The 15,602-nt window shown below is 46.5% G+C and overlaps 2 protein-coding genes across 6 annotated transcripts in view; one reads left to right on the plus strand and one right to left on the minus strand.

Moving 5' to 3' along the window:
- phldb1b (pleckstrin homology-like domain, family B, member 1b) overlaps positions 1 to 6,165 on the plus strand; it is a 153,050-nt gene extending 146,885 nt beyond the window's left edge. For all 5 annotated transcript variants that reach the window (XM_085131494.1, XM_085131495.1, XM_085131496.1 and 2 more), the window contains one exon: positions 1,355 to 6,165. In XM_085131494.1, the coding sequence (XP_084987620.1) occupies positions 1,355 to 1,495 (141 nt within the window). In that variant the 3' untranslated portion in view covers positions 1,496 to 6,165. The remainder of the gene's footprint in view (positions 1 to 1,354) is intronic.
- Positions 4,634 to 15,602, minus strand: part of a2m1 (alpha-2-macroglobulin 1) — a 63,471-nt gene continuing 52,502 nt past the window's right edge. Inside the window, exons 26-36 of the mRNA XM_085131499.1 lie at positions 13,940 to 14,096; positions 13,253 to 13,327; positions 12,635 to 12,800; positions 9,783 to 9,979; positions 9,477 to 9,692; positions 7,639 to 7,757; positions 7,456 to 7,546; positions 7,259 to 7,327; positions 6,561 to 6,666; positions 6,441 to 6,482; positions 4,634 to 5,109 (exon numbers count right to left, since the gene is read on the minus strand). Coding sequence (XP_084987625.1) covers positions 5,087 to 5,109; positions 6,441 to 6,482; positions 6,561 to 6,666; positions 7,259 to 7,327; positions 7,456 to 7,546; positions 7,639 to 7,757; positions 9,477 to 9,692; positions 9,783 to 9,979; positions 12,635 to 12,800; positions 13,253 to 13,327; positions 13,940 to 14,096 — 1,261 coding nt within the window. The 3' untranslated portion in view covers positions 4,634 to 5,086. The remainder of the gene's footprint in view (positions 5,110 to 6,440; positions 6,483 to 6,560; positions 6,667 to 7,258; positions 7,328 to 7,455; positions 7,547 to 7,638; positions 7,758 to 9,476; positions 9,693 to 9,782; positions 9,980 to 12,634; positions 12,801 to 13,252; positions 13,328 to 13,939; positions 14,097 to 15,602) is intronic.

Consider the following 15,602-nt stretch of genomic DNA (forward strand, 5'->3'; position numbering starts at 1 on the left):
CTGACTGCGGGGCTCTGATCGACTCGGGAACTTTGATTCGACTTGTCACTTCCAATGCGGCGTTACAGAGGGAAGCTTCAGAGTGTGCAGCTCGTAGCAGCGGCACAAAGAGCTGATGTTGATGTCAGGAGAACGTGGGTCTGTTTTAATTAACAGCAATTTATTAGTGTTTTAACAGTAAACTAACATACTTCATGTCTTTATCTCACCCTGCATTATCTTTTAGTATCAGTGTGGAAACAAAGGTGCCTGAAGCTGCATCTTTGTTTCCTGTGTGTGTGTCGTCTGACATGGATGTGTTCGCTGATCCACTGGCACATCTGTCAGTATTTATTTTGGCCCACGGGGGGAAGTAGAGACGGGGAAATGCTCTTTAAGCATGTTATGAGTGTTGGTGTTGCCTAGTTTGTCCACCAGAGGGCACTCGGTGTTCCAACTGGGAAGTTACAAGAATCACCAGATTGGCTAAGCCGAGCAGCCGGGCAGGAACGAGTGGACTTTAAATAGCAGCAGCTGTGTGGAAACACTGGACTGTTGGTGTGCAGCTGATGGTAGACGGCTCTAATGTTGGCAAACAGTTTTTTTGCACGTGTAGCATCACAGCCTCGGCTCACAGTCCGAGTGCCTCAACATCATGAGTGTTTCATTTAAGCTGTGCAACTGCAAGCTGCTCTGCAACCCACCTCCACCCTGCTGCTCCACCTGCTCGGCTCGGTCCTGCGCGTCTTCTTCCCAGCTCCTAGGAGAGGCTGCTGTGTTTAGCTTTTTGGCTACACGGAGCGAGGGATTCTGGCAGCTCAGTCTACGGACAAGCACTCGTTTGGTGTTTAAAAGAAAAAGAGAGCCTACAGCGAGTAACCCAACAGCTGCTGGTTCTAAAGCTCGTACAGGACATGAGCTCAGCACCAGAGCGAGACACGAGCTGCACTTCACAGTAGCTGAGTGTCGTGACGGCTCGTGGCAGAGAAACCCCAACAATCAGACGAGCAGCACGCACTCTGTGACAGCGGGAAGGAAGAGCTTCCCTTTAACAGGAAGAAAACTCCAGCAAAACCAGGTTGGGGTCGAGGGGAGTCCTCATGCTCCCGCCTCCTGTGTGCTGGTCTGCTCTTGTCTGTACCAGCATCCGTCCACCTGAGGGTCGTGCTGGGTTTAAATAGCTTCTTTTGCCCTTTGAGGCAGAAATGAGGTACAAATCCAATAAAAACACACAGTGATGCTGCATAAACCTGAATCGGTCGTTGGACCTGACAGAAGAGACCTGAAGGACAGCAGTGACTCGCTGCATGCTGATGGTTAGCTCTGTGTTAACGGGACATTTCCCGTCTCTTGTTTTTTGTCCCGTGTCCTCCAGAGCCCCAACCCCTCGCTGACCTTCTGCGTCAAGACCCACGACCGCCTCTATTACGTGGTGGCCCCGTCGGCCGAGGCCATGAGGATCTGGATGGACGTGATCGTCACGGGAGCGGAGGGGTACACGCAGTTCATGAACTAAGAAGAGCGCTGGGACAAGCCGGCGGCTTTGGCGGGGACGCTCCCATCACAGACTCTTCCTGTTTCCTGTCCTGCGACGGCTCGCCTTCCTGTGTTTTCATTTTGAAGCATCTTTGATTTGACCGTGTACTTGTTTCCACCTCCACTCTGATTCTGTTTGGATTTAAAAAGGGAGGAAACACACGCACGCACACATGCACACTCACACGCGCACGCACACAGACACGCACACACACGCGCACGCACACACACACACACACACACACACGCACACACGTCTGTATATAAACCAAATGTAAACCTGTCAAAGACTTTATTACAAAGCCTTTCTATATTGCCAAATGGAGATCTTATAGTTAACTGTTTGTTGAACTTTTGTATTTTTTGTTCCTGTATTTCTTTTTTACTTGTAGAGAAAATTGCCAAATCACACAATGCCAATGTGTTTCCTTTCATGACTTTGTTAGACAGGAATAGTTCAATCCTGTAATCATTTTTAGAAATATTTGAACAAAATCTCATTTCCATGTATAATCGGAGGAATCCTGTAACCCCTGAGTGAGCCGGAGAGGACGTTTGTAACGGCGAAACACAGAGGAGCGCGTTTCAGCTTCACACTGAAGACAATGAGCCAATCAGCATCCACAGCTACACCCACAGGCTTACCAAAGTAACTGGAAGTGATGTGAGACTTTGAGCCGCTCACGCTCAGTTCACTCTGCAGTTCTCACAGCAGTTTGCCCCGTGGAGGGTTGGGAAGGTGTCAGTATTCATTGTTGACCAGGCTTTGTGCAGGATTTGGTGCATTTCAGTTAACGTAGTACAGTACACAGTACTGTGTATCAAAGCTAGCAAGAGCTGGTGAGAGACTAAAACATGTAGCTAATGCTACAACAGCGTTAGCTTAGCGTGAAGACTGGAAGCCCTGAGAAATGTTAGCCTGGCTATGTGTGTAAAAACCAGTCGTGGTTTTAGTGCATCTCATTGGCTGTCCCACTCAGTCTTCATGTCCTTTGCTTTATCTTCTTGGTTCTTGCTGTTTTGTTGCTAGCTAACTTTCTTAGCAAGCTAAAAAAGAGACAAGCTGCTAGCTTAAAAGTCTGGCTTTCTAGCTAGCTCTGTCCCTTTGCTTCCAGTCTTTTTGCTAGTCTGAGCTAACCCTCTTAAAGAGGACCCGGCCTTCTTCATCTTCATGTACACAGTTACAGCTTGTGTGCATTCAGTCATTATTTCAATCATTTTTGCGGCATCATAACAAACTGATCGACTTGTCCATCAGTCATCTGCTCTAGGCACAAGAAGCCCAAGCAGTACAGGCGTTACATAAACACTGCACGCTGCCCCATGGTAGACTTCCTGACGTTTTGCAATCAATGATAGTGGGCTTTCAGGGAGGGCGTCTCGAGAGACGATGCTGAAATGGCCCAGACAGGGTGAACTGAGGGGCTCTAAAGATGAACTGAAAGCAGAGAGAGATGGGTCCTCTTTGAGAAAGCGTTCATAATCCAGACGCTCATCGTCCTTTGACAGCTTTGAAACTGGACTTTCCCTGAAAGTTTTCCATGTGCTGTTTGTAAGCCAGGGGCAACAAGCCTCATCATCAGCTATCCACAGTCTCCACTTTCCTAAATTATTAATTGCGTAATGCAGAAGCGGTCAGTCCATCACATTCACTGGACCTCGAGTCTGAGCTCGACCGCTACACTGGTCTCACCAAAGCTGCCACGTTCTCAGTGCACTTGTTGAATATGTTGAACAGGAATCTCACTGTGTCTGTATCAAGCTGTCATTTTGCCAACTCTAGGTGCAAACTGCATCTCTTTGTGTGCACAAAGTGGTAAATCTTCTGTTTGCCAAGTAGCCTTTAGCTAACCTGATATGACTGCTGGGAAGCAGCCATCACCACTGCCAGCCTAAGCAACAGCTACCAGACGGCACCACAGGACCACACAACACTATGGACTGATGCAATTCAGAACTGTGCCTTGACTATGTTGTTGTTGTTATTGTTGTCGATGCCGTGTCTGTGAGTAGAGCACAGCCTCTCCAGTTATATGAATGCATTGACTTTGTTTCTGAGCGTCACCACGGGGGTGTGGCACCAGAGGCCCTGAGCGGTGGGGATCAGCTACGATTGGACAAATTTTTTACAAGTGTTTTATTTTTCTTTCAACCAGTTTAATTCAATATTTATGTAGACGTAGCATCAATTAAGTCATCTGTTCCAAAGTGGAGTGAGAATCCCAACAATCCCAGCGTTTGGTGACTGCAGGGAGGAAGAACTCCCTTTTAACAGGAAGAGGACTTCAGTAGATCCAGGATCAGGGAGCGGCACAGAGAGACAATAAAAAGAATGAAAGCAGCTGTATGCAGATTTAAGGTGGAATTCACCAGTTTAATTAAAGTATTTATACTCCACTGCATTCGCTCATGTTACACAAGCTGCACGCCGTGGCCTACGGCTCATTTATGTAGCTCGTTTGTTTTCATTTGAAATCATTTTTATGGAACGATTCTTCTACACAACCCTACAAAGGGTCATAACGAGCTTTTTACTCTGCAGAACTGCTGCTTTCAATATTTAGTTGTTTCCAGGCGTTTGTTGTCCAAGCTGACAGACGGCTCCTCTTTCATTACGTACTCAAACATTTCCCCTGCGATGGAGCGATGGCTGATTCCTTGGTTCCATTATGAACATCTGTCTTAAAACCTCTTTCTGTGGCCGCTGCCTGCACCAGGATGGATGAATCGATCTTGCACCTTCGGCTTTAATGGAGCGCCTCATCTCACCGTGGTCGGTTTGGGATCAGCAGGTTTCCAGCGCAACTTTGATTTGTAGGAGCATGCAGAGCTGGTTTCATGTGTCGGTACAGTGATGATTACTTATAGTTGTGGTGCCTGAGACAGTGATATGTTTACTTATTATAAGACTAGTGAAAAGACCTTAATATACTCTGTCCCTACCACCCACTTGCCTTTTATTTCCCTGCACAGCGAGGACGTGCGAACCAAACTATTCAACGCTGGCGAGGCTGTTAAACGACGTCTGGAGGTGCACGCATCACTGTCATTATTCTGTGAAGACGATGCCTGAATGAAAACATGGAAATCAAACAGTGTTGTATGGAAAGAAGTACAATTTTTACTGGTATCATTTTAGAAGTTTTATTGTCAGTTACATTTCAGATGGTGTGGTAGAGACGTATCAGCCACCTCACACTCACTAGTTTTCTTCATGAAGTGGTTCCTGTCACACACAGTACTCGGACCATGCTGTTATTGGTGCCCTGTATGTCTCGTGTCATTTTCATGTATGGATTGTGTCAGCTCTATTAAACGACTATCACAGATTGGCTGCTTCCTCCACTTCAGACCAGTAACTGCTGCACGGACGCTAACGCTGATGTTACACAGCCATCATAGTGACGGCTCTAACACTGAGAAAACAAAACTTCAATCTAAAAATACATGGAATAGAGTCACTTTAATACACGGCTAAAAAGTTGCTTTTTGTGTATTTTAATGGAAGCAATGGGAAAAACAACAGTTTGACAGTGAACCTGTCCCAGCAAAGGTTTGCAGGAAACCACTTCTACAGCTCATTGATTGTGTCACCTGCAGAGAAAACACACAGTTACTTACATGGAAACCAGCACAAACATTTCCACTTTGTATTTAAATGAAGTGCGGATCGTTTCTTCATGGCCACATGAACACTGAACTACGTGTCGGCTTTTATACATTCATGTCTGTTTTACAGCCCTCAGGTTTACAGACTGTACACTGAAGATGGAAGACAGACTATGATATCCACGGTTTACAGATAGAGAGCAGATAGAGCTGCAAACAGTATCTGTTAACTAAATAATAAAATACAGCAGGACCTATTTGTCAGTTAATCTTATTAAACATACTTGATGGTGCTGATGTGGCTGTAGTGGAGTGAATTTAATGAGTCATGGTCCAGCACACAGTATTTTTAGTTTTGTGTGGCAGAGCAGGTCAGCCACTAACCAGAAGGTCGGTGGTTCGATCCCAGACTGCTCTAGTCTGCATGCCAAATATCCTTGGGAAGATACTAACCCCATGTTGCTCTCCGATGGATGAATGTGTATGAATGTGAGAGCTTAAGAGCTTACACAAGAAGTGCTTGTGTGATTGGGTGAGTGAGTTAGTTGTATAGAGCGCTTTGAGTGCTCAGAGTAGAAAAGCGCTAAATAAGAACCAGTCCATTTACTTGGCTAACATCATACACCTGTCCATCAAAGCAGCCACACCCCTAACTGTTAACCCTCAGTGAAGGTTCAGCCCCCATACAGCTGTTCTTGTACCAGCTCTCGTCATCTGACGCTGTGTAAATAAACAGACACATTGTTCATATTTCTCTGGCTGTGAGCACAAACGCCTCACATACCTGGCATTAAACCTATTTACAGCCAATCACAAGAAAGCTGAGAGGAAACCTGACGGGGAGAACGGGGAGCTGAACAAAGGCCCAGTAAGATAAATTAGGATTATTTTGAACTGGAAATTATGCAAAGCTACTCTAACAGGGCCAACAAATAGAAATATTAAACTGAAATGGAAAAGAGCAGGAAAAATCAATGTAATGTCTGTATGAGCTCCATCAGCCGCTTCAGTTCTGCTGAAGTCGAATGTGATGTCATTAATCTACTCGTGATCAAGCCCCCATCCAATTGGTGCCCCTCCCTGAGCCTGCCTCTGCTGGAGGTTACTTCCTGTTAAAAGGGAGTTTTTCCTTCCCACTGTTGCCAAGTGTTGGCTCAGAGGGATGTAACATGATTGTTGGGGTTTGTTTCTCTGTATTATTGTACTACTACTGTGTGATTTGGCGCTTTGTAAATAAAACTGAACTGAGTCTGTGCGTCAGTCCTGCACAAAACACTGAAACATGAAAAGACGCAGTGAATGAGGGACATACATACTCTCTGCACAGGAGGACGTGTAGTCAGTCACCGCCTCATCACCTGAAACGTGAGCAAAAACATTTCAGAACAGAACGACGGCAACTCCAAAGAAGCATCTGCTCGAGTTTCGGTTCTTACTCGTCTGGTAGTAATCGTAGACTTTAACCACAGCTGGTTTCAGGTTCCTGACAGGCTGATCCTCTTCGAGTGTCACACTGTAGATCTGCATGTCATCCTTCCTCAGCTGCAGACAACATGCACAGCCGCTGTCACGTCTCATACAGCGAACCAAAGACTTTCCACTAACGTTAAAACTGAAACCCTTGAAGTCATCATGATTTTGGTAATAATGATGTTAGAAATGTAGAGACGGCTGAAAGACCTGCGTAGGTTTAGTTTATCTCTACCTACTGATGACATCAGCTGACTGCGTCCTGAATGCAAAGGTCACAGTACGGCGTGCTGGCTCACGTCAAAATACAACCAGCTCCTGGTAATGAGCACCATTGCATCAGTGTGTCACACACACCGTTACGCACTTTGTCTTGTGATTGCGTCTCTTGTGCTTTGATTGGCACATGATGAGTGAGACATGTCAACTAAAAGGTGGGCGGGGCCTAAGACTGTGACGCGAGTATGAATGACACAAATGAACATCGTGTTGTATCAATAAGATTCAAACCAAGTGCAGGAAGCCATGAACCAGCAAAGTGTTAAAGAAGCAGCACGGCCATGTTTTTTTATACAGACTTCTTTACGCCACCGGGGGCGTCGCCCCCTGCTGGTCATCAGAGAGAATGATGCTTTTATACAAACAGAGCGGCTGTGCTTCCTACCCCGTCTAAGTAGATGTTGATGAATCCTTCTTCCACGTCCACGCGCTTCACTGAGCGGTCCTTCTGCAGCTAACACAGCACATCACAACAGTTAGTGTGTAGGACAAACACCATGTGGCAGGACTGGCAGCGCCTGCAGCGCCTGCAGCGCCTGCAGCGCCTGCAGCGCCTGCAGCGCCTGCAGCGGGCCAACTGACCAGTGTGAGGGAGCTCTTATCCAGGACGTATCCAGACAGCAGCTTGATGTTGACGATGACCATGTTGGTCTCCTCTCTCCTCCCCTGGTATCTGCAAACAGTCACACAGTGCTGTGATCCTCATGTGCTCTCAGGTTGTTTTGGCGTTTAGATAATTATACCCAAGACACACATGCAGAGTACCTGACATGCACAAAAAGGATGAGCTGCGGCCTGCTGATGTTACACTTAGCCATGGTGTTAGCAGAGATGTTGAAGGCAGAGAAGTCTGCAGGAGGGGGGATGTTGTAAAACATGGAGATCTGCAGAGACACAGCAAAGTCAGGCTGTGGCGAGCGGCACGGCAGCGCTAGCAGATCAGACGCGTCACTCATTAATAACCTGCAAAGGAAGCTTTTACCAATCAGACGTCTTTAAATCTCGCTGGTAGTCTGACGCCGGGCCCTCCTCCACCTGAGCCTGGATGTTTACCTTCATCCCAGCCTCCATCTGCTGCACCAGCCACAGGTGGAGGCTTCAGCGGCGTTTCTTGCCTTTACTACGGATCGTGGCTGTCGCGTCATCAACAACTAGTCACTAAAATACTTTTAGAACAATAAATATTGTTCTTCCCATCTACAGATCACCTCACTGTGTTTTCTCAGCTCAGTGGACATGTACCAGTTCATACTGGGCTCCTGTTTTACGTGTGGGAACACTGAACATGTACGAGTACATTGTTCAGGTGTAACACACACTAGGGCTGGGCGATATATCGAGTTTTTAAAAAATATCGATATATTTTTATACGAGATATAAGATGTGACAATATCCTTTATATCGATATAGCCTACTATACTTGTGGAGCCGCAAGTTTGCCTCTCTTTCGTCCACTTTTGTCTTTACGCAACATTACTTGGCCTCGCCCCTCCTTCACTGAACACAACTCCCCCTCCTCCCCCATCCCTTCACCTGCAGGAAGCGACAAGATGGACACGGCAAATCTCCGTTAACGAGTTACTGCGCATCGCCCCGTGCGTGGGGCTGGACGCCGTCAACGTGTTAGCTAGCTAACCACGCTAACAAGCTAACTACGCTAACGCCATGCAGCCCAGAGGCGCTGCACAGCCTAAAATCCTTTCATTTTCTCAAAAGTTGACAGCGCGCCTAATGTATGAATTCTGGTTGTGCTTGATGGCCGCGAACCAATTTTATGTGGTACACAGCGCTCAGCAATCTGTCAAAAAATGTTTTAGTACGACTTTGCTAAGCTACGGAGCTGCAGCGCTTGATGGATTGTCAGAGCATTACGGCTACCGAGGAGCCTCGCGGAGTGATACGTACTGTGCTTCAACGTAATATTACCCTACTGTGTATAAGGACCATAAATGGCACCTGTTAAGAGACGTGGTTACGACGAGGATTTCAAACTCCAGGCTGTCAGTCACACAGTAGAAGTTGGGAACAGAGCAGCTGTGAAATCTGTCTTTGTTACTATGCTCTGCATCTTTTAGTTTACATTTTGACTGCACAGTTGTGAGCTTTTTGTTATGCACAAAAACAACAGTTTTCTTTTATTTATGGAGGATGATTATTTAATAAATGCTCATAATTTATTTTTGAGTAAATTTTATGTACATCTATGCTGTATGTTAATAAAAGTGCCTGTGTGACATCTGGGACACAGCTTTGACTAAGAACTCTCTTTTTGTTCTTACTTTATGGCTTTAAAAACATATCGAGATATATATCTTATATCGCCGTCCAGGTAAAAAATATAGAGATATGAATTTTGGGTCATATCGCCCAGCCCTAACACACACTAACAAAGGCCTGCTGTGCTTTCCCATACACTCCAGAGCTGTAGGTCATCTTACTGTTGTAACCAGAAACTGTGTCCACACTACAACACTCAGAAGAAGCTTGGAGTCGTTCGTTTGCCGTTAGGTAAGAAGACTGTGCCAGCACCATGAACAGTGTGTTTAGCTGTCATAATGTTTCCAGCTGCTTGTCTCTGTTTAAAACACTAAATACTTCTGTACCTGTGTCAGCACGCAGTTCTGTCCCTCGGCTCTGATCGTGTACTCTCCTGGCACCTCGCTCAGCTTCGTCTCCTGGTACAGCAGCCTGTTGTCCTGATTCACGGTGAACTCTTTGTTCAAGCCTCCTAAAGAGGTCAGTGTCACTGTAGTGCCCACCTCTGAGCTGTAGGTGGCAGCACCATACTTCGCCAACGCTTGAAGGGCCACTACTGTGTCCTGGGGGCCACAGACGGGTTAGAGATGTTGTTAGCACAGGTTCAGAGTTCGCCCTCCTTTAAGGTTAAACGTGTACGTGGTGTAACTGACCTGTGTGGAAGAGAAACCGCCAAAGGGGTTCTGCTGCTGAGTGAGCCAGCGCACAATGGCAGAAGAGTACTCCAAGTCAAAGCCTGGCATGGAGGGACCGGACAGCAGCGCCAGCAGCACGTAGGAGGTCATCTCCACCTCCAGAGAGTCCAGGCCTTTCCCAGAAGCCCCTGCTCTCTTCCAGTAACGGGTGCCTCCTGCAGCCGGGACAAATAAAGGACACGTCTGCAGATATGTGCGCACGCCATCTGTCACACGGCTCACACACACACACAGACGACCACATCGGCACTCGTCACCAATGAACCCCACAGTGCATTCGTTTTGGACATTTGTAAAGTCTGATTAGATGTGACAATGAACCAAAGAGGGACCTGTTAAGGTGAAGCTGGTCCCTTTACACACAAGTTCCTGCAAGTTCCTGCTCCGATTTAAGACTTTCACGATTATGCAGATGACACCTAAATGTCTACAAAAGCTCAGTCACACTATGTCTCAGAAACAGCCTCTCCTCTCTAATACAAGGCTGGAGGTGTTTGTATTTTCTAACTGCAGACTAACCCAAGGTAGCTTGTTTCGACTGAGAGGCTAAGTCCTGCTGTCTCAACAAGCCTGTCTTCAGATGCTCCCAACACGACACAAACACTATCAGGCAAACAATCATACGATGCCCTGCTCAATTTGTAAGCTTTCGCACTTACAAAGAAATAACACCATAAAAAATGGAGACAGTTCATTTTAATTCAGAGTCAGAATATCAACCAAAAATCCAGAGAAAGACCAAAGAGCTGTTAAAGTACTCCAACTGTAGACCTGCACAAAGCTGTATGAGCTACCAGACCATCAGCCAACTGGTGCGATTATTCAGAAATATACAAAATGTAAAACGACCATCAATCACCCTCAGTCTGCAGCTCCATCTGGCCTCATGGAGCGAGGATGAGGATGAGGAAGGAGGGTTTTCAATGACGAAGGCAGTTAGGACCACAGGTCAGCACTGGTGTCATGGTGACAATGAACATCTAAATAATTCAGGCCTGGGAGAAGATGCTATAAGGCCACAGCATGGCTTCATCACACTGAGGGACCGACTCCTTCAGCCAGAACACTGAAGACGGGTTGTGGACAAGTCAGTGACCCAAAACATGTCAGCAAGGTAACAAAGGAGAGGCCAAAGATGGAGCCAGTGTCCAGATCTCAGTCCTGTAGAAAGTCTGTGGAGGAGATGAAGCTGAGCAGACAGCAGCCGAGACACCTGAAGGATTCAGACTTCCTGTAAAGAGGCGTGGACCACGATCCGTCCTGAGCTGTGTGCAAACCCGATGACGTCTCGCCAACAAGGCTTTCTCCATCAAGCACTAAGTCATGTTTTACTTATTTCACTCCATAACAGCAATTTAATTTATAACTTATAAGTAATGTATTTTTATTTGGTTGACGTTCTTTCTCCATTAAAATTAAACCATCAGACGGACATTTAAACATGAAAGACTTCTTTGTAAGCAAGGATCAAACAGTGATTTCCAAGTTTTAGACTTAGCTGAAGTCGAGTGAGATGACGATACCGCTGCGTTCTTTGTTTCAGCCAAAAAGATCCATTTAGAGTTAAGGAAGCTCTGCATGACTCGTTCTTCCTCAATTCAATTCAATTCAATTCAATTTTATTTATATAGCGCCAAATCACAACAAAAGTCGCCTCAAGGCGCTTCATAGATACAGAGAAAAGCCCAACAATCATATGACCCCCTATGAGCAGCACTTTGGCGACAGTGGGAAGGAAAAACTCCCTTTTAACAGGAAGAAACCTCCAGCAGAACCAGGCTCAGGGAGGGGCGGCCATCTGCTGCGACCGGTTGGGGTGAGAGAAGGAAGACAGGATAAAGACATGCTGTGGAAGAGAGACAGAGATTAATAACAGATATGATTCAATACAGAGAGGTCTGTTAATACCTAGTGAGTGAGAAAGGTGACTGGAAAGGAAAAACTCAATGCATCATGGGAATCCCCGGCAGCCTACATCTATTGCAGCATAACTAAGGGAGGATTCAGGGTCACCTGGTCCAGCCCTAACTATATGCTTTAGCAAAAAGGAAAGTTTGAAGCCTAATCTTGAAAGTAGAGATAGTGTCTGTCTCCTGAATCCAAACTGGAAGCTGGTTCCACAGAAGAGGGGCCTGAAAACTGAAGGCTCTGCCTCCCATTCTACTTTTAAATACTCTAGGAACAACAAGTAGGCCTGCAGAGCGAGAGCGAAGTGCTCTAATAGGGTGATATGGTACTACAAGGTCATTAAGATAAGATGGGGCCTGATTATTTAAGACCTTGTATGTGAGGAGCAGGATTTTGAATTCAATTCTGGATTTAACAGGAAGCCAATGAAGGGAAGCCAAAACAGGAGAAATCTGCTCTCTCCTTCTAGTCCCTGTCAGTACTCTTGCTGCAGCATTTTGGATTAACTGAAGGCTTTTCAGTGAGTTTTTTGGACATCCTGATAATAATGAATTGCAGTAGTCCAGCCTGGAAGTAATAAATGCATGAACTAGTTTTTCAGCGTCACTCTGAGACAGGATATTTCTAACTTTAGAGATGTTGCGCAAATGGAAGAACGCAGTCTTACATATTTGTTTAATATGTGCGTTGAAGGACATATCCTGGTCAAAAATGACTCCAAGGTTCCTCACAGTGTTACTGGAGGCCAAGGTAATGCCATCCAGAGTAAGAATCTGGTTAGATACCATATTTCTAAGCTTTTCAGCGCCGAGTACAATGACCTCAGTTTTATCTGAGTTAAGAAGCAACCTCAGAGGGAGGAACACCGTTTATGTATCATAGTGGATCAGTGTTCGCCTCACCGTGTGTGTTCGATTTCTCATGAAGAAGGGTGATGAGTTTGCCCCTCATCTCCTCGTCTCCAGCCAGAGTGAAGGTGTAGGACAGCAGGGCGGTGGTGTACAGGTTATCGAGCTGGCCGGCCGCCGCAGCCTTCAGGCAGGTCAAGCTGTTGTGCACCACAGGATCCTGTCACACGCAGACACGAGCACAAGTATGGGACAGGAAGTGTCAGAGTAAAATCACGTGTTATTCAGCTTTCATTCATTTGCTAGCTCTGCTCTTCCACACAGCGAATGGCTCGGAGAGCAGATGTGACAGAAACAGGATGAAGAGGCGGAGCTGTAAAACTGGGCTGCAAAGCAGCTTGCAGACAATCAGGAAGTGTCGGGCAGATACAGCAGCTTAAAAAGTGTCATTTGATGTTTAATCTGTATACCAGATAAACCAGTTATCTCATGATGTAGAACGTGACACTGAGACACTAACGCTAGCATCTACAGCTAAAGCTACGATGGTCGACAGCATGCACACGACCAGTTTGACCTGATTAGCATTGCTGAGACACCGTCGTTACAGGAACTGCTTTAAATCTGTCAATGACCTGATTTTCAAAACGAGGAGGGTGAAGTGAGACTTACTGTGACATTGGCGTCAAGCTCCAGCATGGCAGCAGTGATGTAGGCAGTCAGGGACACGTCGTCACTCACTCCTCCCTGCAGAAACATGACAACACTATGCTCACAACCACAGAGCAGTCTTTTGTAATGTGTCTCTGTCACCACACAGTTTATTGTGATCATCACAGAAATGTGACAGCAAAAACAAAAATGAGGCCTTTAAAGGATGTGATGCTCCACGAGGCAGCACATGCATGTGCAGCGACACGAGAGCCCGAGCACTCAGCAGGGTGACCTGCTGTTAGAGGATTCAACCTTTGGTTTTCCACCAGGAAAACGCCCGGGCTGTGTTTCTAACGTTCCTACTGCTGTGCAGCAGCGCCAAGTTCAACCACAATAATAAATCAGACCAAAGCTCCTGAAACATGCAGCCGATGAGGCTTGTGGTGCTTTAGGAGAAGCTGGAAAGTCATTGGATAGTTTAGGATATTTCCTGTGTGCGTGTGTGTGTGTGTGTGTGTGTGTGTGTGTGTGTGTGTGTGTGTGTAGCCTGCAGGCTATAGGCCATCTCCTCTGAAACATGTAAATCACGTCTAATCCCGAGTTCATTTTGTGCTTTTATCTTGCAGGAGAGGTTTATCTAGAGCTGAACATTTAAAGCACCAACAGCTGATGATAAGAAAGCTCCATTTAAAGAGTGATTGTTACCTTCATGCCGTTGTGAAAGAGCTTTCCAACCGAGCTGATGCAGCCATCAGGCCGCTGGTGTTTAGACAGCCACCTCCAGGCTTCTGTAATGTGCTCAGGCTGCACGTAGATGTACGGCCGTGCACCACCAAAGGACTTCATCACGAAGGAGGTCAGCCTAGGAAGACACGCACACTTTAGAAAACCAATCTAATCGTCGATTCGTATTAGTAACCCCAACATGACCCCAGTTTCAGGACAATGACAGAACAGCTTCACAGGACTCGCAGCCCCGTCTGCAGCAATCTGAGCTCATCGGTGATACAGCAGAATTAATCTCTATACGAGTGCGGCATCTTCAGGAGCCCAAAAGTGTCTGACCACAAGACAACCATGAAAGTCCATCCAGCTGAAAACGTTGAGATATACATTTCTGACTTTCAGTGTCAAACAGTTACCAACACCACAGGGAGGCCACAGGAGCAGGTTACACCCACTCTCCACTCCTTACAACATACCCAGCTCTTTAACCATTTCATGCTCGAGCTGCATATAAAGATGTTTGGAGCTCCCTGGTCCTAAAGACAGTCACTTAAAACCTACATCTGTTGTTAAAGTACACAAAGCATCCAGAAACATCGACAGACCTTCATTTGTTCCACATTCTGTCAGGTTACAGTCGTTATTTATTTAAAGATGAACACGTACGGAGACATCCTCGATGATAACCTGCTCCATAGCGCTCTGGACCTTCAGTTTCATCTTCCAGCAGGACAGTGACCCTGAGCACACGGTGCAAATACCAAAGGGACCACTCTGTGAATGTTCTGGCCCAGACTTCAGCATCTCCGTAGAGACCTGACAATGGTAAATGGCCTGTATTTATATAGCGCTTTACTAGTCCCTATGGACCCCAAAGCGCTTTACACATCCAGTCATCCACACATTCACACACTGGTGATGGCAGCTACATTGTAGCCACAGCCACCCTGGGGCGCACTGACAGAGGCGAGGCTGCCGGGGCTGCCGGACACTGGCGCCACCGGGCCCTCTGACCACCACCAGTAGGCAACGGGTGAAGTGTCTTGCCCAAGGACACAACGACTGAGACTGTCCAAGCCGGGGCTCGAACCGGCAACCTTCCAATTACAAGACGAACTCCCAACTCTTGAGTTGAGTCTGACTCTTGAGTCAAGATCGTGCCTGTGCACCGACACTCCCCATCTAGCCTGGTGGTTCTGGCTCTGCAAAGCTGAATGAGAAACTGCCATTCAGCAGTGCTGCTGGGGGTCATGGTGTAGGATGGGTAAACTAGCAGGAGATGCAAAAAGGAAGTCTCACTGTGTCAAAGTCCATGAGAGAAGGATCTGTGAGCTCAGGGAAACCTTCCTGAAATCTTTATTGTTAAATAAAGTGTAAACAGTCTGTTTGTTTTTTGAGTAATGGTCCCCATTGGTGACCAGAGAGACAATCAAAGTAAGGCATGCTTTCTAGGGCACACCTTGTGCAGTCCAGTCAGAACATGTGTGCACGTATGACATACTGGTGGCCCCCAGTGCTACCTGTCAGCCTCCCAGTTTGATATGAATCGCTGCATTCCCAAGAATTTCAGGAAACTTTACCTCTGACCTTGATGTCGAGGTCACTGGGATTCAAACGTGTCTAAGATTGGTAGTGCGTCTGT

The sequence above is a fragment of the Neolamprologus multifasciatus genome, chromosome 14 (assembly GCF_963576455.1).
Source record: "Neolamprologus multifasciatus chromosome 14, fNeoMul1.2, whole genome shotgun sequence".
Lineage (NCBI taxonomy): Eukaryota > Metazoa > Chordata > Actinopteri > Cichliformes > Cichlidae > Neolamprologus > Neolamprologus multifasciatus.